The following is a 24160-nucleotide window of genomic DNA, read 5'->3' as shown; positions in this document are numbered from 1 at the left end:
TTTCCTCATAATTCTTGAACATCTCCCACCCCTTCTGAACTGACTTCCCTTACAATAGATTCAGAGCTGGTAAATATTTATTAAGTACCCACTGTATGCCAGGCACTGTACTAAGTCCTAGAGATACAAAGAAAAGTATGACAACACATAGAAATAAATTTCTATAGTTCTTCACTACATGGCATCCTACCTGTATTTCCTCTGAAACCAGTGAAATCTGCTGTCCTTGAATCTAGGGTGTATGTCAGACTAGTTTTTCTATTTTCTATCATAAATTCTTGGGTGGAGTGGTGAGTTCCTCCTAAAGTTACCATCATTTTCACCTCAGCAACAGATACTTGCTTGTTAGTGAGAATCTGGTAATGAATAGAATATTTTCTTGTTGGTTTCTCCACCTTTTGAAAGATGAACTTATCACTAAGGCAAGTCAAAAAGTTATTAGTTGCTCTGTTTTTGACAGAGACAGTGATACAGAAGATGGCTGGATAATTGAAGTCCCTCATGAGTAGTTTATCATGTCTCTGTGCCAAGCTTCTGATCCATTTCCTAAATCATCTATTTCTTCTTTGTCCCAAATCACCTGTTTCTCCCTACTTTATCTTTTATCCAAACACTCCCTTTATGTGACCCATTTCTGGTTTCTTCTTAGTATACAGTGCTACCCCAAGTACATTGTACTTACTCTATTCCTCTTGAATAAAGCATACCAACCGAGAATTATAATAATCCAGTCAGTAATTATCTCCCACCAAGTCACAGGTTATTGTGAGGATAAGATGAGATAATATTTGTAAAGAGCTTTGTAAGCCTAAAGGTGCTTCATAAATGCTAGTTATTCCCTCTCAAGGGGTGGACCATACACAGGGCCCAGAGCACTCAGAGATAGGTGACTTCAGGTGGTCACACTCTCCAGCCTACCCCTGGTTCTTGAAAATCCCATTACCAGTCCTAGCTGGGACACTCCAAGGCTCAGGCAGGCTAGGTTGCTACAAGGATGAGTCAGTTCCCTGTGCTAACTACCAGATGCTACAGCACTCATTTCAAGGAGAGGCAGGCTCGAAATCTTACTCTTTCTTCTGGGTTCCCCTTAAATGCTACCATCACTTTAAACTCCCCATTCCTTTTAGACTATAGTGAGGTCCTCCTTCTTTGAACTCCTGAAGGGTTCATCCTCTGTACCATTCATTTTAGCACTTCACTTTATCATGCCTGGCATAATCATTTCAATTAATCAACCAGTGAACATTTATTAAGCAGTTAGTATGTACCAGGCACTGTGTTAACTGCTGGGGATGCAATAAAAAAGCAAAACCAGCTCCTGCCTTGAAGGATCTTACATTCTGATAGCGGATACAGCATATAAAAAGATAAACATAGGGAGAGGAAAGTCGCCCTTAGAGGGGACTGTTTCATGTGGACTTGTCTTTGGGGCTCATGGAAACAAACCCCCATCCTTTTAGGATGGCTCCTCCAGACAAGGATGGCCTAGGCTCCAAGTGGGTCCCTGGCTGGGAAGGGACAAGAAATACGCGTTTCTATAACACTGACTGCAGCAGGCACTGTGCTAAATGCTCCACAAGTGTTATCTCGTTTAATCCTTACAACAGCCCTGTTAAGGTAAGGGCTGTAATTATTTCCATTTTATAGCTGAGAAAATTAACAGAAGTTAAATGAATCCCAAGTTCAGATGACTAGTGGGTGGCTGAGGCGGGATTTGTACTGAGGTCTTCTGTTGTGTCGAAAAAAAGCGAGCGAGACCCGGATATAAATTTGGATGTGGATTTATTCAAGCGTGCGACTGTTCAGAGTAATTACTTGAATTGAACAGCCTCGAGTAGGGGAAGGAAGAGGGTACTTTAAGGGAAAGAACACAATTAGATTTCTGTGGAGATGGGGACACAAATAGTGGGACAAGCTGAGGCAGGATTATTTCCGTGGAGAAGGGAACACAACTAGTGGGGTCCATGGAGATGGGAGTACTTACAGTGGGATCCATGGAGATGGGAGTAAAAACAGTGGGGTGAGCTGGGGCAAGAAGGAGAAACTGGAGGGGGGGGCGGGGCATAACACTTCCAGACTCCAGGTTCAACATTTTATTCCCTGTGCCACCTAGCCACTCAAAACTATGTTTACCTTTATTAGTTAGTCAGAAGATACAATTAGTTCAAAGTAAAAATTAAATGAAATAGCAAAGTTAGAAAAGTTGCAATAGGACATTATCCCCAATCAACATGCTCTCACAAATACATACCTCATCACTTGGTAGAGTGACACATAACGTCTATGTGATGGACACCATACATAGGTAATATAAAGGGCAAATGTTGGCAGAATACGCACGTGGAGGGGCAATGGATGCCTCTGACCTGTAGGTCTGCTGGTGTCTTATGGTTATGCCACTGGGTTGCTTCTGCTTAGGTTGGCTTTCCTCTACTCTCATTGTAGTAGGTTGTTTTGGATGACTGATGCTCCTTTGGACATGCTAACTCTGTTGGGTGCTGTCACACTTGAAGTCTTATCTCTGCTGGATGGCTCTCAGGAAGCAGATGCAGATCATTGCCAGGACCATACTTCAAATCTCTCCAGCCTGGTAGATCCTACTAGGGTCTGTGCTCCAGCAGCATAGCCTTCAAAAATATGGGGTCAAAATCCATGCCACAACAAGGATTTTTCTTTTAGAAGAGGCTAGTTATTGTTTAGCTGAAATACAGTCACCACCTACAAAGAGTTGATAGTCTTGCTACTCACCTCAGTCTAATATAGTGGTCCAGCATAGGTAATGAGGTTTTAATGAATGTGCTAGACTTGTTGGCGATAGTTTTCAGAGGGAAGAGATGTGATTAGTCTTCTCCATTTCTCAGCATTTTCAGCAAATGCTTTCTAAGTACTCCAGGAAGGAAGGAAAAAAAATCCAACAACTTCCAAAGGCTGTGTGTTACACTTTTGCCATGTATATTGTCTAATCTTAAACCCACTTTGCCCAGGACTCTTTCTACATTTGTGGGAGGATATGTCCCAGACATTTGGGAGAATGTATTTATATTTTAATCTTTGCTATATTGTCTTAGTGAATATCCATTTGTAAAATCTAAATGCTGTTCATTGGTTATTTAACATTGGGGATAAGTCAATTGGTTAAATGATATTGTAGAACATACCTAATGCGGGCTCATGAGTAATGGACACAAACCTTCACTGTTACCTAAGGGGAGAAGTAGTAGCCTCTCTCTGGAGAACGAGTCCAAGTGTGAGTTTGGAGAGTGAACCTGGAGCTCGTGATCCATTCCTAAATGACATTCCAGTTGATCCATAAAATTTGCCAACGAAAGTTCATTTTTTATTTACCTGTTCTTGGAGGTGGAGGTTGTTGGAGACTGTTGAGCCTATTTTCTACTTTAATTAGGCACAAATTTCTTTAAGTTTTATTTCCATGTCAAAGGAGGTCATAGGTTTTCTAAGGTTGTTATTCTAGAAAAGACTTGCTTGGACATTTTAGCATTTAATGAAATAAAGCTCTTTTCAGCTACCTGTAAAGAGAATTGTGCTTCTATCATTAGACTAATTCAGAACAGATCAAAGAGACATTGTATTTTTGCTCTTTTCTTGAAAAGAAAATTTGGTCTAAAATGAAAGTGTAAACAAAATAAATGCCTCAGGTGCAAATGATCTCTATAATGAAACCCTTTGGAAAAAAAAGAAGCATCGATAGTGATTTAATGTACAGTATTTGGGGCTCATGTGCTTACCTTTATGTTTTCTAAGCCACACATGCTGATTTAGCTGTACTCCCATTCATTTCAGTGGGAGTTTTGAAAATTAAATTCCTTCACAGAGCTTTGAAAATATATAGGTCTGGATGAAGTTAATGAAAAACTTTTTTTTAATTGTTAATGAAGTAATTTGACTTTCACCACATATTTCTTACCATGCATCTGCATTCTTAGGATAAGGACAATCTTTACATTTAGCACACGCCAACCATTTTAGAGGTCATATTCTTAAAATTAACATGGATGAGGGGGAGAAAGTTATGAAAAAAGAAAAATGTCTTTCCTAAACCAAAAGGAACACGTAGCTTTAAGGAACAGAAAACTTAAGAGGAAGCAGATAAATAAAGCAAAATAAACCAGGAGCTTTTGTACAGGTGAGAAGCTAAATGATTCTCTGATCAGTGATAGAGGCATGCTAAGGTGAATTTTAATTATGACTAAATTGTGGTATTACTCTTTCATACCCTGAACATCTGTTCCCTTCAGGAATGATGATTTATGCAGGCTATCAGAGCAGACAGCTTGCTACAGCTTATGTCACGGTTAGTGGGAAACTGGGGGTAACATTTCAGAATACCAGCATCTAAATGGAGACTGGCCAGTGGAGATGATGAAGCTAAGAGGGGGAAGGGAAGTATAATGGGTCCATTTTTAATTTGGAAGCCAAATATTGACTTGACTTAAACATTTTTTTTTCTTTTAGACCATCTGTTGTTAATGAAGAAAGTAACTTGGACAGTGAATGGCCTGGTGTTGCCTACTGATGTCAAAAGAGGGAAAACCAAGTCTCTGCTTTGTAATAGAATGAAGAAACATACCAAGAAGACTTCAGTTTCAGTTTGGGCTTTTCAAAATGGCGGGGGTCAGGATGGGTGTGAGATAACAATGGGTCAGGATGCACAAACAGGTAATATTAACTAAATAAAACGTTTCTTAGAGAGTGAACTTGATTTCCAATTTTCTATAGTTCTTTTGTCATTAGATGTAAGAAAAAAAAACATTTTCTAAAAACTGGTGAGGGCTCATATTGTTAAAAAATTTCAGCTGCCCAGAAAAACATGCAGTGTTACACTTAGTAAAATATATTAGCTTAGAAAAATGATAATGACCCCCAGTGAATCATTAAATTAAAATAGTTATTCAGTTGTAAATTACCTTTATAGGGTAAAAGAAAGTGTAGAACAAGTTAACCTCTTGTCTTATATAATAATAAATCATATATTTTAAGACAGTATTTGTAAAGCACTTCACAAACCTTAACATGCTATATAAATTCTAGCTACAGTTAATACCAATAATAAGTATGGTTTGAGCTAGGGCGATGTTTTACTATTATTAGTACAGCATCTTGAAATACATACATAAGTACATGTACATATATATATACACATATATGTATTGTAAACTCCAAAAAAAAAATCTCACTTTTTTTATATTGGGATTTTGTCCTTTTGACTACTGTACACAACAAGGAGGTTGTCAGAGATTGGGTGTGATCTTATTTGGTGGGTGGAGAGATGGGAAGTGAGGGGTTGGTAACTTAGAGCTTGATAGGGTGCATACATTTCTCAGGAAGTCATCCCTGGTTTTACTTGTTGTCTGAAAAATTAATCAAGTTCATGGCTCTTATGTATTCTTGGAATTTGCATCAGAATAAATTGCCAAGGGATGTCTTGATGTCTCCTTTTCTGAAGAATTTAAAAATTGTTCAGATGAACATATATATCTGGGATTGATCAAATGTGGTCTGGCCTGGACAGAGAAGGAACAAAGGATTTGATAACCTTTTGAATCCACCTAAATTCATTAATTATGATTTTGTGCCTCATGGGTGAATTTGGGTATAATAGTCATCCCTAAGTGATATTTTCTTAGATGAGAGGTTAAATATAAATAAAAATATTATCGTTACTATGCTTTCTGAAAGTATCTTACTTAAAACGATTTGTTAATAAAAGTAATCTTATCTATATGACTGACAGCTGTAGGATTTGTTTGGAGTTTAATGAATTTGAACAATTGATAGAAATGATTCTGGAGTTTTAAATATTGGTTAGACTAGGGTTCAGCAAATTCTAAGGCCCACAAACTAAATTATGCCCATTGCTTCTTTTATATGGCCCACAAACTAAGAATGGTTTTACATTTTTAAATATAGTTTGCTGACCCCTGTATTTAAAGACTATGTATTTGTTTACTCTGTACTACTTTAGGATTTGTGGCACAGTAATATATGATATGTTAGTCCTTGGCTCCTGAGAGGAGGCTATGAAAATGAAGGAAAGGGAAAAGTTGGAAATTATTTTGAAAAAGAAATTTGAGATGCTAACAGAACTATTTGATTATTACGTTATCTATCTCCATATAGATGTGAATTGTTGCTGAAGCAATAGTACAAACATAAGGGAATCAGTACCCAGAGAATATGCAAATTTTCCGCCTTTTACTCAGGTGAACATTAGCAAGATCAGACTCCTTGATGCTGCTGCTAATTATTTTAAAATAATCCTTAGTGAGTGCCTAAGTCTATAAACACAGTGTAGATTATTGCAATGACATCTTGAGACAATTATCTAGAGACAATGGTCAGTTAAATATGATAGTTAAAACAACAATTTTCCTGTGCCTCAGAAATGACTTAAGGATAGAGGTAATTTTTGAGCCAGTAAGATATAAAAAGGAAGGACAATTCATTTATTTATTTTGGGATCTTAATGTAGATAGGGAAGGCAGGGTGGAATAGTGAATTGAATGGCTCAATTTGGACTCACAAAGACCCAGATTCAAATTCTCCCTTTGACATTTACTAACAGCATGACCATGGGCAAGTAACTAGCCTCTCTGTGCCTCAGATGGCTCCAGAACTTATGTTCTACATTGAATCGTGGTGACTTGTGCTGCTGAAGGGAATCCTACATGATAGAATCTATAGATAAATTTGAAATAGAGACCAGAAGTTGGACTTCCTAACTGACTGTCCAGATATAAACAGGAGAGCTAACCCATTAAAGCTCAAAGGAGGTGGTCTAGGGGTGATTTGTGTTGTTCTAGTGAATGTATGCAGTTGTTTTTTTTAAGAGGAGCTCATTTGGTTTTTCAGTAATGCCAGAAACATAAAATGGATCCACTATGTTTAGACAGAGTTGCAAAGGATAGATCCACAATGAGTAATTAGAGGCTAGCTCTGTAACTATAGGTCTTTGAGGCTTATTTGGTTGAAAATCATGTGCTCACTAAAAAAAAAAAAAAAAGGAAAAATAATCACGTGCTCACTGTTCTATAAAACTCTGTCTCACAGTGAGTTCCATGGTATCTTTCAGGGACAGGCTGCTGGACTGGATAGATCATTGACATTCTGTGTGTGTATGTGTGTTTGCCTCAGTTTTCTTATATGTAAAATGAGGGTAATAATAGGACCTACTTCACATGATTTTTTTGAGGATCCAGTGATATTAATATTTGTAAAGCGCTTTGCAAACCTTGAATGGCTATGTGAATGCTAGTGATTATTATTGTGGTCTTCATTACCATAGTAGTTTTGATTGCTTTAGGTACAGAGGGATGAGGGAAAGACACAGATTGGGAGTAAAATATAGAGGAAGATGAAACATTGAAAGGAGAACAATGGTGGATTCAGTTGGCAGCAACAGGAAATAACATTGTTAAGGTTTCAGTTTTTGATTGCCAGGCTAATTAACCCTTGGTCTTAAGACATCTTACCCTTAATGTTTCAGTCTATAATTTTATTCTGCTCTTATCTCTTCCTTCTTCTCTTTTCACTCTTCCTTCCCCCTATTCTATTTACTGCTGTCTCCATTTTTAGCAGGTAATTTATCATGTAAACACTGAGGGGAATAGGTATTATGTGGGAAAATTACTGCTTCTGGAGGGAACCTAAGACCACAACCAGCAGCATTTCTCCCTAGGAGCCTTTGGAGCCTTGGCCAGAGCAAAGATTCTAAGCATTTGTTAACATCACTGTAAATAGACATCCTTTTGCTTTCCACAAATAATCATTCAGCCCTCTTTAGATCTGCTCTAAGCCTTCAGAGTACCTCATACCTCTGCTCACTGTCAAAATAGCCTATTTGTTCTGTGAAAAATAACACAGAGAGGAAAAGAATTACCTATTTCAATCATAAAATTTGGGGCAGGAGAAACATGGACTTGTAAATGAAATGATTGTATTTCACTTGTTAGAAAAGTGGGGCAGTGCCTTTATGAGACAACAAAATTGTTCCACACCACAAAGACTTCAGATGCTGTCTCCCCTATTTGACAGTAAGGGATTGATTTAAAATGAAAAGTGCAAAAAGGATCAGAGGTCGGAAAGAGACTTTAGAAGTTCATAACATCTTCCCCTTTCCTTCTCAGCAGAACTATCCCAGGTCCTTTACTAAGTGATAAGAATAGCTTGTTTTCACTGCTGACTATTGGCATAATGTCCAAGACCAGAATAATGATAATCTCCCTTTCCTAGACTATGGTCAAACCATATAGATCAGTAGATAAGTAGATAGATAAATAGATAGCTAGATAGATGGCAAAAGATAGATAGATAGATAGATAGATAGATAGATAGATAGATGATAGACAGACAGGTAGGTGGATAAATAAGTGGATGGATATATAGATAGATAGACAGATAGATACATTGATGGATGGATAGATGGATGGATAGATGGATAGATAGAAAGGACGTTTATTAAAAACTTACCATGTGCCAACCTTGATAAATGTTGATAATACAAATACAAATACTACCCCTCAAGGAGCCTACACTCAGTGAAGGCAACACGTGCAAGGGAATTGAAAAGGGGTGAAGCTGATGTTACTGTGTGGAAGTAAGGTAAAAAGTCCAGAGAGTCAGGATCTGAGCAGGAGAAGAAATGAGAATGGATGGCCTAGATGCATCCTCAAGTGGTAGTTCCAGAAAAGTATTCACCAGTTGGGGGAAGGAGGTGTGGGGGTGTGTGAAAGAATCTCCAGGGAGAGCAGGCTTCTGGGAATGGAGGTAGAAAAGTGGGAGTAAGGAGCTGACTTCAGAAAAAAGAGAGTATAGATGGCCTATAGATGGCATTTCCTTTACTTAAAGGGTGGTTGCAGGAAGGAGCTTACCAATAGAAAGGGTAAGAGGGGCAGAGGCATCTCTTCTGGAATATCGTGTTCAATTCTGGGACCAACTCATCATGTATCTGCAATGTCTATTCATGATTTGTTATTAATGGACCAGATTTGTGGTTTATCTATCTAACTGAATAACATAATTTTTGCTGTGTTGATCATTATTAGAATGAACTTTTTAAAAATGAATAAACATCTCATTTTTAAGCCTTTGAAATATTCCAGGGAGATAAATGTCTGCCAGATCTATAGATTCATCCTCAACTCTCCCTTGTGCTTCCTTCATGTATTATTATTTGCTTATTGGGTTTTTCAAACTGGATGTCCCAGAGATATTTTACATTTATGGTGTGTAAAACTAAACTCATAATTTACCTTCTAAATTTTTCCTTTCATATGTTTCTGTTTCTGTAGAAGGCTCAATCATCCTTCCATTGTCTCAGGTTTTTACTCAACATTGTCCTAGACTCCTCACTCTTCCTCCCTCTTCATGCCCAATTAGTTGCCAAACCTTCCACCTTTACAAGGTCTCTTTCATCTGACCCCTCCTCCCTACTCAAACCTCTCCCACCTTAGCTCAGTCCCTCCTTGCCAGTTCTCACCTAGATTATTGCAAACACTTAATTAGTCTCTCAGTCTCAAGTCTCTCCCCATTCCAGCCCATCCTACACACTGCTGAAAAAATCATTTTCCATAAGTATAGACCTGATTGTATGACATCTCTACTGTACCAATTCCAGGGGATTCCTATTGCTTCCAGGATAAAATAAACCAGTCAGCAATCTGGGCTTAGCTTAACTTTCCAGCCTCATTGTAAATTACTCTACCTCTTGTACTCTGCAATCCAACCCACCTGGCTTTCTCGCTATTCTTCATGCATCATACTCTAACTCCTGAGTGCACATTTACATTGGCCATCTCCCATTTTTGGAATGCATTCCCTCCTGACCAACACATCATAGAGGTCCTTTCTTTCCTTAAAATATAGTTTAGGTACCATCTTAGACAGGAAGATTACCCTAATTTTCTCAAATGCTAGTGGTCTACCTTCCAAGTTATGTTGTATTAAACTATTTTGCATAAATTTGTATTTATTAACTATTTATGCTGTATTTTTTAATGTGGACTTGCCTTCCCCTCACCCCATTAGAATATAATCATGCTACAAGTAAGAATTGTTTTTTTTTTCCTAATACTTCTATTCACAGCACTTCACCCGGTGCCTGGTATGTACTATGCACTTACTAAACATTTGTTGATTAATTCAATATGTTATGTAATAGAATTGCAATATAATTGCTTATCCTCATGAAATGGTTATTGATTTTGACAAAAAAAACTATTCAGATGAAAATGTCCAAGGCATCATAACAAGAAGAATTTGATTCATTTTTGGGTTTTCTCTTTTTTTAGCAATTGAGATATCATGGTTCAGTGATACCTGCCATTTGTCAATTTGAAAAGATATCAGAAATTAATGAATAAAAGAATTTTAAAAAATTGTCATTTAGGAAAGAGGGGAATTTAAAATGGCACCATAATTCCATGTGGATATGTTATGGTATATTCATAGAATTATTAGATGATTATCAAGTAGTGACTTTCTGTTATTTGGGGGGAAAATCTTGGAGACTATTTTAAGAGATGTGAAAAAAGAACACCTGGAAAAACAAAATTTAATTAAGGATAATAAGCATGGATTCTGACAGGAAAGGTCATGCATAATTAGTTTGCTGGAAATCCTTGAGGGAAATTCATTGGCTATGACTTACATCTTTTTAAAAATTTGGTAAGTATTAACAGATAAAAAAGTTGATTAATCAAGTAACAAGCATTTATTAAGTACCTACTATGTGTCAAGCTTGTGTCAGGCACAGAGAGTAAAAAGACAAAAAGTTATCACTCCTGCCCTCAAGGAGCTTGCACTTTATTAAGGTAAACAACATATATAGAGAAATGCAAGATACACCCAAAAGAAATACAAAGTAATTTCTTTGGGCAAGCCCTTTGAGGTCAAGGACTATCTTTTGCCTTTTTATGTATATCCAGCACTTAGCATGGTGCCTGGCGCATAGTAGGCACTTAATACATTTTTATTGAATTGTAAGGAGGTATTAGCAGTTGTGAGAATCAGGAGAGACTTCCCTCAGGAGTTGGCACTTGGGCTGAGCTTTGATGGAATTGAGGGATTCAAGGAAGTGAAGACTGGGTATAGAGAGTGACAAGATGAGGATGCTCCAGGGATGTGAATCTGGATGACTGGAAGGATGTATTGTCCTTGACCAAAATACATATGTTAAGGGTAGGGGTGGGTTTTTGGGAAAATATAATGAGATCTGTTTGGGACATGTGAAGTGTAAGATGTCTATGGGATATTCATTTGAAAATGCCCAATAAGCAGTGATATTGCTTAGCATCAGCCTTTCAACTTCTAGATTCTCTGGGAGAAAGAGAACAGGAAAAGGGAGAAAGATTTAAATCAAATAACCAGGAGAAGAAAATCATGTGGGTAACTTGGAGGGATTTGACTAATAAAGCAGATCACAGGTTGAATTTGAGGAGGAGATATTTGGCAAAATTTCAGAAAAATTGAGGAGCATTTAAAAAACTTTTTTTTTAAAAGAAAAGCTTCTGGTTTGTAAGGGAAGCTGGATAGAGGACGGTTAAGGAAGATGTAATAGGATTAAGGAAGATTAAAGGCAATCAGGGAAGATTAGGGAATAGCCCAGAAGGGTATCTAGAAAAAGAAGAAGAAACCAGGTGACAAAACAACGCAAGGAGAGTGAGATAGGGTACAACCAAAGGGTTGAACAAATTGATAGAGTGAATTGGCCAGTGGAGGAAATTCGTGAAACAGAAGGGAGCTTGGCACAGGGTATGCCTGTGATTGCAGAATTGTTGAGGCAAAAAAAGAGGAATTTGAATTAGGTCATGAAATTATTAAGAAATGCTAAATGCAAAAAAAAAATTCAGCCAGATTCTTGGGATTAAGCATCCCAAGATATCCATAGACAGTTCCAAGAAACATGTCTGGAAATTTCAGCTATTACAGAGAATAGGGGAAATTGTGCAGTGACTTGTATGATTTAATACAAGTGTTTAATGTTTCTGTTTCTACCTCAAATGAGTAACTGATACCTAGGTTCCAAGCGTAGGTTACCTTCTTCCTTTGAATTGTCTTAGGAAGATTCTGAAGATCACCTGGCAGGGTAAGATACCAGACACTGAGGTCCTTACTCGAGCTAAACTGCCTAGCATTCAAATTCTGCTTCAGAAAATGCAACTCTGATGGGCTGTTTGAAAGCAAAACATCTGATTGCCAAAAAGACTTTTATGGAGAACTCACACAGGGCAAGTGTTCACATGGTGGTCAGAAGAAGTATACAAGAACACTCTCGAGGTCTCTCTGAAGAACTTTGGAATTGATTGTGTGGCATGGGAGACACTGGCACAGGACTGCTCAGCATGGCATGCCCACATCAGAGAAGGTGGTGTGCTGTATGAGCAAAGCAGAATTGAAATGGCTCAAAGGAAACATAGGATGTGCAAGCTTAGAGTGTCTGCCCCAAATGTTCATACAGACTATTTGTGCCCAACCTGTGGTAGAACATTTGGAGCTCATGTTGGTCTGACACACTGAAACTTGACTTTAGCCTAGTGATGTCCTTTTGTTCCTCTTCAAAAATCCTGATAGAAAAGGTGACTGCCTTTGGAGACTGCCTTTCCATGCTCCAGGTTCTTAAGAAGAATGAAGGGCTTCTAAACTTCAATGGGAAAAATAAGGTGTGAATATGAAGTGGAGGAGGGGAGATTTTATTCTTATGAAGAGGATGGAACATGGAAGAGTTTTACAGAGAGGATAAAGGCAAAGAAAAGACCAGATGTATAATTAGAACATAGAAACACATTTGAGTCTTTTCTCCAAGAGGAGCGAGCTTGATACTCTGAGGAGGAAGATTCTGCTTGTCCTACCAAGAAAGATATAATAGAGTCACAGAAATTCCCCATCAAGGGGAAGAGGAAAAAGAGAAGAGTATTTCTAGGCAGTGATTCCCTGCTCAAAGGTAGAAGGCAGCTACTTGTTAAGCTAACAACAAAGGTGGGGTCTCTTATCTTCCTGGGGCATATATACAAGACATATCCAAGACCCCTTGCCAAAAGTTATCAAAATGGAAGACAATTACCCAAACATCTACTTTCTCACCTCTACAAAATCTATGGAAATATTCTACCCCAGAGGGGTCAAACACGGGCCAAAAAATGGGCTGGAACCAGATTAAAATATAATTGGGAAATGTTTAACAAAATAAATAAAAATACCATACAGTATAGGTAATGTTAATTTGTTGTTTTCTAAGTCAATACACTTCCCACTGGGATCAATTTCTATTTGCTTTTGATGCCACCATTCTTTATACATATACAAGACATCCTTGATAAAAATATAGGAATAGGGAGACTTTCACAAAGACTATTATTTGATACCATACTATATCTTTACAATCACACAGCTGACTGAAAAGTATGGAGAATACAGGATTCTACTTTACTTATTAATTATTGATTATAAATATTGCTTTTAAAAAAACATTTGATTCAGTAGAGCAAAATGTAAGATGTAAAGGCTATTAACAGGGTCTCTCATATGTGTATATGCAAAGTTCACACAAGATTCCTTGCCAGATCCAGGGATGGAGAACCTTTAGCCTCCAGGCCACATGTGGCCCTCTAGGTCCTCATGTGCAGCCCTTTGACTGAAGGTTGGTCAAGCTGCAGGTTCCCCATTCCTGGCACCATAGAGATAACTTTGATAACCAGCTGATTTTTTTTATTTTTAAGTAGGGGAAAATATATATATTCACCAAAGGCCTTTGGAACCACCATGAAAAACCTCTAGTGCAAAATCAGAATATTGGAGTGGTTCTTTACGGATGAGAAGGCCTTTTAGAAACTACTTTTTATGGATGCTATTTGTGATCATTTCATCAAAGTCCAAAATATTGCAGAACTTTCTAAATGAAATGAGATCCATATTAATTCAAAAGCCTAATCACTCACATAGGAAAAACCAAGTGGGGGAAGAATGCCTATTATTTGCACCTTTAATACACCCCATAGAACTGGCCCGTTAATATGTGTGTCTTGGACAGATACTGCAGATGGATGATTAACTGGGCTCAGGATTAAATAGTAGGAAAAAAGCAAATGAATTTGCTTGCACAGTAAATTTTACAATCCAAGTACCTCCCCCAAATAAAGCCTTACCTTTTTACAGCAGTATTTTTCTGGTAATGCAATATGACCAAAGAATCAGGATTGTGGGTCTCAAGGGGAAATGGAGAGTCAGTGATATGATGGGCAAAGATCAGTTATAGCATATTGCTAAAGCCCAAATGGCTGCAAGATGCAACATAAAAGGTTTCAAAGGGATGTATAATTTAAAGAAGAGTTGAACCTACTGAGTCATGGGAGGAATGGGAGAGCAGTCAAGCCAGCCTTCATGTTACCAGTGGCATGCACTTAATATGAAGAAATGTAGAGAATGAGCCCTCAATAGCACCATGCCTTCTAAATAACAGGAATGAGGAAACTGGACAGCAGTCTTATGGGGTAAGACAGAGATCGTTACCATTGAAGAGAGTATTAAGGAGATCACAAACCCATGCCTTCTTGAGGAGGGAGTGGGGGGGGGCAAGAAAATATGGAACTCAAAATCATTTGGAACTGAGTGCTGTAAACTAAAAGTAAAAAATCTTAATTTAAAAAAAAGAAAAAAGAGAAAAGAAATACTTCCATCGAAATGGAATCCATTAAGTATTTCATTATACGATGTGTTTTTTAGATTAGAGCAATTGTTGTTTAATCATTTTTTTAGTTGTGTCCAACTCTAATTGACCCCATTTGGGGTTTTCTTGGCAAAGATAGTGGAATGGTTCATAGTTTCCTTCTCCAGCTCATTTTACAGATGAGGAAACTGAGGCAAGCTGGGTGAAGTGACTTGCCCAGGGTCGCAAATCTAGTGAACATCTAAGGCCAGATTTAAACTCAGGTCTTTCTGACGCCAGGCCTGGCACTCTATCCATTGCACCACCAACCTTCCCTTAAAGTAGAGTACCATACACAGATGAAAGTATTGTCAATTGAGAACCCTGTCTCTTCACAGCTGTTTAGATGTTTAAATGTGTTGAAAGGGCAGCTAGGTGGTCTAGTGAACAGAGTGTCATACTTGGAGTCAGGAAGACTTGAATTCACATCTAGCCTCAGATGTTTTTTGGCTGTGTAAGTGATCCTGGGGAAGTTGATCAACCCCTACCTCAGTTTCCTCATCCTTAATGTGGGGATGATAATAATAGTACCTACCTGTCAGGGTTATTACGAGGAATTAATGAGATGATATTTGTGCTTTGCTGATCTTGGAGCACTCTGTTAGTGACTGTGATTATTTTGTGTGGTTGTGTGTGTACAAGCATAGAACCACTGAATTGTAGAACATTTTGAGTGTATGAAAGAGATAAGAAAGGGAGGCCATAGTCCGCAATTTTCAATTAATTGGTAAAGCATGATCTTGGGCAAGACACAATTTCTGGTTCTGTCTTCTTAACTGTTTTCCAAGTCAAATCATGTATTAACATTGTCTGTATTCCATTGTGTTTTTATTTATTTTGTTAAACATTTCCCAATTGGGTTTTAATTTGGGGCACTCAGGAGTGGTGTGGGTTCCGGGAGAGCAGCACTGGCCAGTGGGCCTTGTGTCTGATACCTGTGGACTAGAGACTCTTTCAAGTTCCTCCCAGCTCTCCTATTCTAAACTCATGTCCATTAATAATTCAATAGACACACTAGTCTTCTTGACCACAAGAAATAGACTACAGGTGAATTTGGAAAAGAGAAATAATTTTAAGAGTAATATTAATTTGTGTTCTCATTATGAAGGTTAATTTCTTTTAACTGATGAAAGCGGTCTTCGTTGGATATTGTTAGCACATTAGGATTATATTTGTTTAACCTAAAAAGATAAGATGCATATTTTTATTCTTTGGTTCACAAGACTCATCACAGTATCAGTATCTTGGGGCTAGAAGGAGCTTTAGAAGTTATCTAATCCAGTCCTAGAGGTGAAGTGATTTGTGCAAGGTCACACAGATCATATATAGCAGAGCCAAGATTGGACCCAAGTTTCTCAGACCCTCCCCAGACCTCTGTTTAATGAGGACCACAGGCCAGCCATCTCAGTATTTCCCATCTGGATGCATTCATTTGGATCAGATTTCATCATACTCCTGCACCAGGTACTCCCTTCTTTTTCAGCTTCCTTTTGTACATTGTTTTTCCCCATTGGATTGTGAGCTACTTAAGGGCAGAGACTGTCTTTTTCCATATTTGTATCCCCAGCACTAAGCACAGTGCTCGGCATATAGTAGGTGCTTAATAAATGTTTATGGACTGACTCTGACTCTAAATTTAGAACTGTTTCTTGCTGCACCTTATCCCAGAGTTATGGTCCCAGCTTATATTGATCCTCTACTGAGGACAGTTAAATGAAAGAACTAAGAGTCTGAGGACAGATGCATCTTTTAGGCAATCTATTAATTTGCTGTTCTTTGTTAATATTGATTAGAATCGATAGCTCCAGAGAAGACTGGACCACATCCATACTAGTCCTTTTTTGTTGTTTTTGAGTCCTTTCAGCCATGTCCAACTCTTCATGACTCCGTTTTGGGGTTTTCTTGGCAGAGATGCTGGAATTGTTCGCCATTTCCTTCTCCAGCTCATTTTGCAGTTGAGGAAACTGAGGCAAAGAGGGTTAAGTGTTTTGCCCAGGATCACATGGCTAGTAAGTGGCTCAGGTCAGATTTGAACTTAAGTCTTCCTGACTTCAGGGTAGGTGCTCTAACCAGTCTACCACCTAGCTGCCCAACTGATCCTATTACCTCTCCTTGAAGTTGATTTTTAAATAAATACCAGACACCACCTAGTTTGTTTATCATATGTCTCACATCTCATTAAAGACACATAAATGGTCCAAGAAACAGCCACCCCACCCCCAACCCTTATAGAACTTATATACCCACACAAACTTAATTATTTGAGTTTTCTGGTTGGACAGCTTTGATAGACACGACCCAGTTGGTGGACATTAGAGGCAGAGAATTTTAGACCTGGAAGGAATCTTTAGAGATCATCTACCCTAATGTCATCATTTTACAGGTGAAGAAACTGAGGCCCAGAAAAGTTTAACGACTTCCCCAAGGTCACAAGCTAGAGCACAACATTCTACAGAATTCACCTCTTCTGGTTCCTAGTTCAAGGTGTCTCTTTTAGTTATACCATTTTATCCTATGTTTGCTAAAGCACTATGTGAGTTACTAATGATTAAAATTCCATTAATCATTCAACAACAGCAAAATGTCTTTATGATCAGAGTCATAAAGGTTTTAAATATTTAGTAAACTTGGCCATTTAAGCATAGTCAAACAGAATAATTATATGTGGATTCTGTATCAAACTAGAGAGTATGTATTGAATAGAGTAATTGTTGGAACAGAGTGTCATCTTTTCAACTAAATTTTAATAATAGAAAGCTAGATAGCACTTACATTTCAAATACACGAGACAAAGCTTATTTTAAAAAAATACCCCAAGTTTATTAGAACAATAATATTTCTTTCATACTGAGTCTAAATGAACAGAAAGCTTAGATCATTAGATATGTGTGTGTGTGTGTGTGTGTGTGTGTGTGTGTGTGTGTGTGTGTGTTAGGGCAGAAGGAAGTAGCATTCTATAGGTCACTTTCATGAAAATAATGCCTAAAATGAATAAACATTTATTCAGAAAAATAATTATTATTCAGAAAAATAACTCACAGTGTAGGTAATAGGATTGATATGGATATAGTCTTGTATTCTGTAGACCTATAGATACTCCTTTATATGAATAATTATGTTCCTGAAGCAAGTATTAACATAGTGAAGCACAAGGCTGAGCTGAAGATTCTCTTATGCCTTCTTGCCCTGGAAGTCCTATTCTCCGTTTTTGGAGTCCTCACCAAATTCATCTGGGACATGGCATGACTATTAGTAAGTAGCCAGTCCATTTGTTCAGTTGGAACAGGTCCTTTTTGGACACAGTGAGCATTTTTGGTTTGGTCACTACTGATTTTTTACATAATGAATATAATTGTGGTTTTCTCAATAGACTAATATTTAATTCAGCTCAACGATTCAACAAACATTTATTAAGTGGCTAATAAGTGCAAGGTACTGTGGGGCAGCTAGATTGGGCAGTGTATAGAGCGCTGGACTCGGAGTCAGTAAGACTCATCTTCATGAGTTCAAATCCAGCCTTAGATACTTACCAGCTATGTGACCTTGGGCAAGTCACTTCACCCTGTTCACCTCAGCTTCCTCATCTGTAAAATAAGCTGGAGAAAGAAGTGGCAAAGCACTCTAGTAACTTTGCCAAGAAAACACCAAAAGGAGTCATGAAGAGTCAGACATGACTGAAAAACAGTTGAATAACAAAAACAAAGTGTTCTAGTCCCTGGAGATACAAAAACAAAAGAGTCTCTGTTCTTATGGCCTCTTCCTCTGACTGGTCAATTCTTCAAAGTGCCATAATTGAAGGAAGGGCCCAGGCTGGCCATGTTCTCTTCTTCATTCCTCTCCAGGAGGTACTTCTAACTCTCCCAGTGTCTTTCTCTACCATGCCCCTTCTTCCCACCATTCCTCACCAGGTACCTACCTTCATCCTCTCCTCTCCTCTCTTGCTCTTCACTTTCTTTTTCTATGCTTCTCCCTCCACTAGAATGTAAACTCCTTGAGTTCAGGCACTGTCTTTTTTTCTTTTTTGCTTGTATTTATATTCTTAGCACTTGGCACAGTGCCTGTCACATTGTAAGTGTTTAATAAATGCTTATTGGCTTGTTGTTTGGAATAGCCACAATATGTTTTCTGCCTTTGAAATAAGGACCTAGTAGAAGATAAAGCTTCCCATCCCTCTCCAGTACAAGCCATTATGTTAAATGTGCACAAAGTGGTTAAAAAAAGTAAGTACTCTAAGAAGTTTAGACTGTCTCTAGCGGTATTCCATTAGTTGTCTGAGGAAAATGAACTAATAAAGAAACATACTAAGAAATGGCAGTTCCTGGCACATAGTAAACATTTAATAAACACCTTCTATCTACCTACCTCCCTGCCTCCCTATTTCATGCTTGGTATTACTGTGGATATTATGATTTAAAAAAACCCAACCCCACCCCACAAAAAATAAAATAAAACTCATTTTATTTGAGGCAGCATTTGCTATAAATATACAGGATATAACTGGAAAATAATTTTGCCAATACCCTATGCAAATCTATTTGCTACTCCCCTTGGGCTCTCAATTATAATGCAGTGTTCATAGTGAAACTAATATAATTTAGAATTTTATATGAATATTTCAGAAATTATTGGATTCAATTGAAAACCATGTGAAATCTTTTCCTAAATGCTTCTCCCTAGGATCCAGATTTTCTAATGTGATAAATAGTTTTAAGATTCAATATCCAACACTTTTACCTTCATCTTAAGCTGTAAGACATAAACCAAAGGTGAATTTATAAAGGCAAGTCCTGAAATAATATTATAGAAAGTGTAGTCAAGGGTAGGTTAGGAACAGTGGGGCTAATTAGCAGTCACAATAATCCTGCAGCCTGAGTGAGTGCTTAAATTTTTTTTTGAGATTTAAATTATAGGTACAAGTAGAGATTTGATTTCAGTATGTTTGGCAAAATCTTGCAGTGACAATTCGTGGTATTGATTTTTTTTCCTCTAAGGAAATATATTTAATGAAAGTTGAGCATAACTAAGTTCAGGGGAAAAAAGGTACTTCTATTTCATTGCTCCTCCCTTTGAAGGATCAATTGCACCAATACATACAGCAATTCTTTTTTCAGATCTTTGCAATTTTGGTAATATTGTCGAATTGAGCAGGCCAACTCTTTTTTTTTTAATTAGAGGTGGCTACTTGTGCAGTGGATTGAACTCTGGGCCTGGAGTTAGAAAGATCTGAGTTCAGGTTCTGCCTCAGACACTTACTAGATTTGTGACTGTGGACAAATTGCTTAACCTCTATCTGCCTCATCTGGAAAATGAGGATGATAATAGCACCTAGCTTCTTGTTAAGAGGATAAAATGAGATAATATTTGGAAAGCACTTTGCAAATCCTTAAAAAGCACTCTACAATGCAATTTATTTATTATTATATTAATGTTGTTTGGCATACTATTAGGGGAGATGGAAATATTGAAAATCTTCCTATTCCCAGTAACTGGGAAAGTACCCATGAAGAAAGAAGAAGGTGACAGTAGCCAGTCAATCAACAGGCACCTGTTAAATCCTTTCTATATGCTAGGTACTATATTAACCCTATGGTTGAAAAAGGGCAAAAAACCAAAGAAAAGCCCCACCACAGCTTCTACGGTCAAAGTGCTGCCACTATACTATACTATACTGCCTCTCTTTCATTATAGAAATCTCCTGTCCTCTCCTCTTTTCTCCTCTCCTCCCTCCTCTCTCCCCCCTCTCCTTTCCTCCTCTCTCTTCCCCTCTCTTCTATCCCTTCTATTCCTATTTGGTAATTGCTAGATATATCATGCTTTTCTAAAACTCTATTTGCATCCTTCAAGTTCTTTCTTGTTTATCTCTTTTTGTCTGAGGCAAGATTTGAACCCAACTTCTGCCTGATTTCAAGTGCAGTGCATTCTCTACTGTTGTAACAATTCGCTAACAGCTGCGGTGGGGGTGAAAGGCCTACCAACAACCGGCACACAGAAAGCTGCCAACACAGGTTCTTTTGATCTGCTTTACTAAGGAAAGCAACGTTAAGGGGTTAACAATCTTACTTTAATCCAGTCATACAAATATCATTCACTCAGCTCAGGGGGAAAAGCCAGCACCCTGAGCTTCAGAGCAAATACAAACAGAGCAAATAAACACAAATCAACAGATAAATTTCTGTCTGACAAAAATCACAATATACAGTTATCAGAGAAGCATGAACATCTGGATTTTCGTCACAGCCGGGGAGCTCATAACAATGGCTTGCCTAGAGTCATGCACCACTCCTTCTGTGGCTCAGAGCTCCAAAAGAGAAAGCCAACCTCTGGGTTTATATATCTTGTTCAGGGTCAAAAGTGAGTCACACATGCGACACATGTCACAAGGATGCGACTTAAACCCATGTGGTCTAAAAGCCTCTGATGTCACAAACATGTTACTCAAATCCATGTCAACTAAGCAAGGAGGTCATCAAGGACTCCTAATTTAATCAAAGAAGCAAAGGCCAAACTCTTCAAGGGCACTTGGTTGAATAAGTGCTAAGAGTCCATCTTGATTCCCAGTATGTCTACTAAACTGGACTGCCTCCTTTAGTCCAGTTAGGTTGTATGCTTTACTAAAATATATGAAATGTCCATCTAGTATTACTAAATTAAGATAGAAGGAAGTACTAGATTACCAATGTTTGAGAGAGCAGAGCACTGTAAGTCCTTCATAGCAGGGTTATTGTGTGGGACTACTTTGGACTACCAACCTCATCTGCACTCTGGGCAAGTCAGGATCACAGAATCTCCAGCCATCTCTTCCAACCCATACTTGGTCAGGAATCTCCTCTACGGCATACTAATAAGTCATCACCCAATCTCTGCTTAAACAGATTGGTGATTGGGGAAGCAATTACCTCCTGGGGCAACAATTCTGTTTTAAGAGAGCTCAGATTGCTAGAAAGTTTTTCCTTAGATTGAGCTGAATCTGTCTCTTTGTACCTTTTAGCCATTGCTCCCATGGGGCCAAGGAGAATGAGGTCTGATATACAATCTGAATGAAAGCCCTTCAAATGCTTGGAGGCCACTGTCTTGTCCCCCTAATAGACATAAATTCCTTCAAGTGGTCATTGTAGAACACATTTTTGTCTATCATCTTGGTTGTTCTCCTCTTGAGGTGTCCCAATTGGGCAATGGCCTTCTTAAAAGGTGAGACCCAGAACTGAACACAATATTCTAGATGTATTCTTACCAGGTTAAGGTTTCATTCTTTTCTCTACATACCACAATCCTTGTTGTCCCCTAAAAACACCTTATATATTTTTTTTGATTGTGATGTTGTCTTGTAACTTCATTTTGAGTGTATAGTCTACTAACACCTACAGAAATGGAAGATTTTAAGCAGCATTATGTTTAAGGGTAAAATTTAGTCAGTTATGAGGTTATTTGGGGAAATGGCTATCCTGGACACAACCATTCAATGCCCAACTTCCTGACTTGGAATATAAAGGCAGATTACTTCCTTTTATTGCAATTCTTAATTAATACTTACTGACCAATGGGATACATCGATACTACTATTATGGATCGTTCATTTTTATTATTTGTTAGATTCAGTAAGATATCTGATTCAATTGACAAGTGAATTGTTTATAAAATAATATGTATCAATCTAGGTCTGTTTCAGTTTTTATATTTGGCAGTAATGCAATAAATAATAAAATATGAATAATAAAATAAATTTTCATTTGAATAACTCCTTCCATTTTGTACCCACTATTCCATTTTTCCAATGAATTCATATACTTGTTATTTATTGAACTTTTAAAAACCATGTCAAATGGTTAAATGTGTCCTGTGTCCATGTTAGGGTTATACTATAAAGTCATTTAGTGCATTTTGAATGGAGATTATGTTTCTCAATATATATTCTAGAAGCCAGCATTGTTGTGTAGATTTTTCTTGTTTATTTGGGCTTTTCTGCTCTTTGGCCCCATAATCACTTTGGTTAATGTTTCCTCTAAACCACATTTTATTGCTGTTTTAAAAAAATCTGTAATTGCATTTAAAAAAGTCTCAGTAGATTAATTTTAAATACCTAATTTTTTATGTGAAGCAGCATAAAATATTTCTTCAGTGAATATAGAAGCATCATAACAATTAAAAATCATTGGATCATAGGTTTAGCACTTGAAAGGGACCCTAGACATTATCTAATTCACCCCTTTTTTATAAATGGGTAAACTGAGGTCCAGAGAGGTTAAGTGATTTTTCCCAGTCAGCTAGACCTTCCATCAGACAGATTAATGGGAAACCAAACAAACTATCCACTCCTGCCTCCAAAAAAAAACCCCAAAAAACAAACAAACTAAACCTATTGGTCATGAGATCATAAGACTTGAATTACAATAAGGATGATAAAATTTATATTGTTCAACCTACATGTTTTTTTGTGAACAAATATTAAAGGACTATGTAAATGTGGCATTATTATAATAGTTGTTTCATTATTGGTCAAATGTAAAATTATGTAAAATCTTATATCTAAGAAAACCTATTGAGAAATTTGCCTAGTCTCAGGCACCCCATTTATAATTTCCTCCAAGTAAGTTTTTAATACAATCACTTATCCAAATAGAAATCTAAGATTTCATGACGGTGGAGGGTCATGGATGCCAGAGGCATTTGGATTTTTGCCTCATGCCTCACCTCTTCCCAGAAGTGTGCTATTATCCCATTTTAATGCATGCCTTGCTCTGCATTATTGCTTACTTTCAAAAGTTTGCTATAGCTGACTAATTAGCCAGCGTAGCTGTTATCACACAGACTCTGAAAATTCCCTGGACTTAAGAGTTAAATAAATTAATTCTAATGGGGAAACTTCCAGACGCTATAGCAACTCAGTCCTTTTAAGTAGTTGGTTTTCTAGAGTGGTTTTTTGTAGATGACTACAATAGATTTTGTTTTGTTTTGCTTTCTTGGAGGGAAGCTCGCTCTGGAAAGCAGCCTGAGCAAAGTTTACCCTTCTTAATTGCTTCAAACTTTTCTTTTTTTAATGGGGCTGGGTGGGTGTGTGGAGAGGTCGGGAGATGGATTGAAGGCAGTGTGTGGTGGGCTTATTTGCATTTTAACAGAAAATTTTTGTATTTTCACCAGTGGAGGGAGTTCTCACACCAGGAGTTCCACATGCTGACAACACCGTAGATCCTTCCAGTTTTTAAGGAATGGAAACAAGTAGTAAAATACAGATGACCAATAATAAGAGCATTTTTTTTATATCTTCCAAAAGGTCCAGTTGAGTAGACACTCAATAAATACTTACTAAATTAAATGGAACTGAGTTGAAAATGTGCCACCTGTCCACTCCCATTTGATTAGGAGTGCTCATTGACTGAAGGGGAATTCAATAGCTACTTAGATTAATATTTCTCTACATGCTAATTAATCAGAATTTATTATGTG

General features: G+C 37.6%; 1 protein-coding gene across 1 annotated transcript in view; it reads left to right on the top strand.

Moving 5' to 3' along the window:
• The window catches only part of DCDC1 (doublecortin domain containing 1), a 494261-nt gene that overhangs the window by 22908 nt on the left and 447193 nt on the right, over positions 1-24160 (top strand). The window contains 1 exon segment of the mRNA XM_036765123.1: positions 4468-4677. Coding sequence (XP_036621018.1) covers positions 4468-4677 — 210 coding nt within the window.

The sequence above is a fragment of the Trichosurus vulpecula genome, chromosome 6, assembly GCF_011100635.1.
Source record: "Trichosurus vulpecula isolate mTriVul1 chromosome 6, mTriVul1.pri, whole genome shotgun sequence".
NCBI lineage: Eukaryota > Metazoa > Chordata > Mammalia > Diprotodontia > Phalangeridae > Trichosurus > Trichosurus vulpecula.
This window is presented reverse-complemented; position numbering and strand designations above follow the sequence as displayed.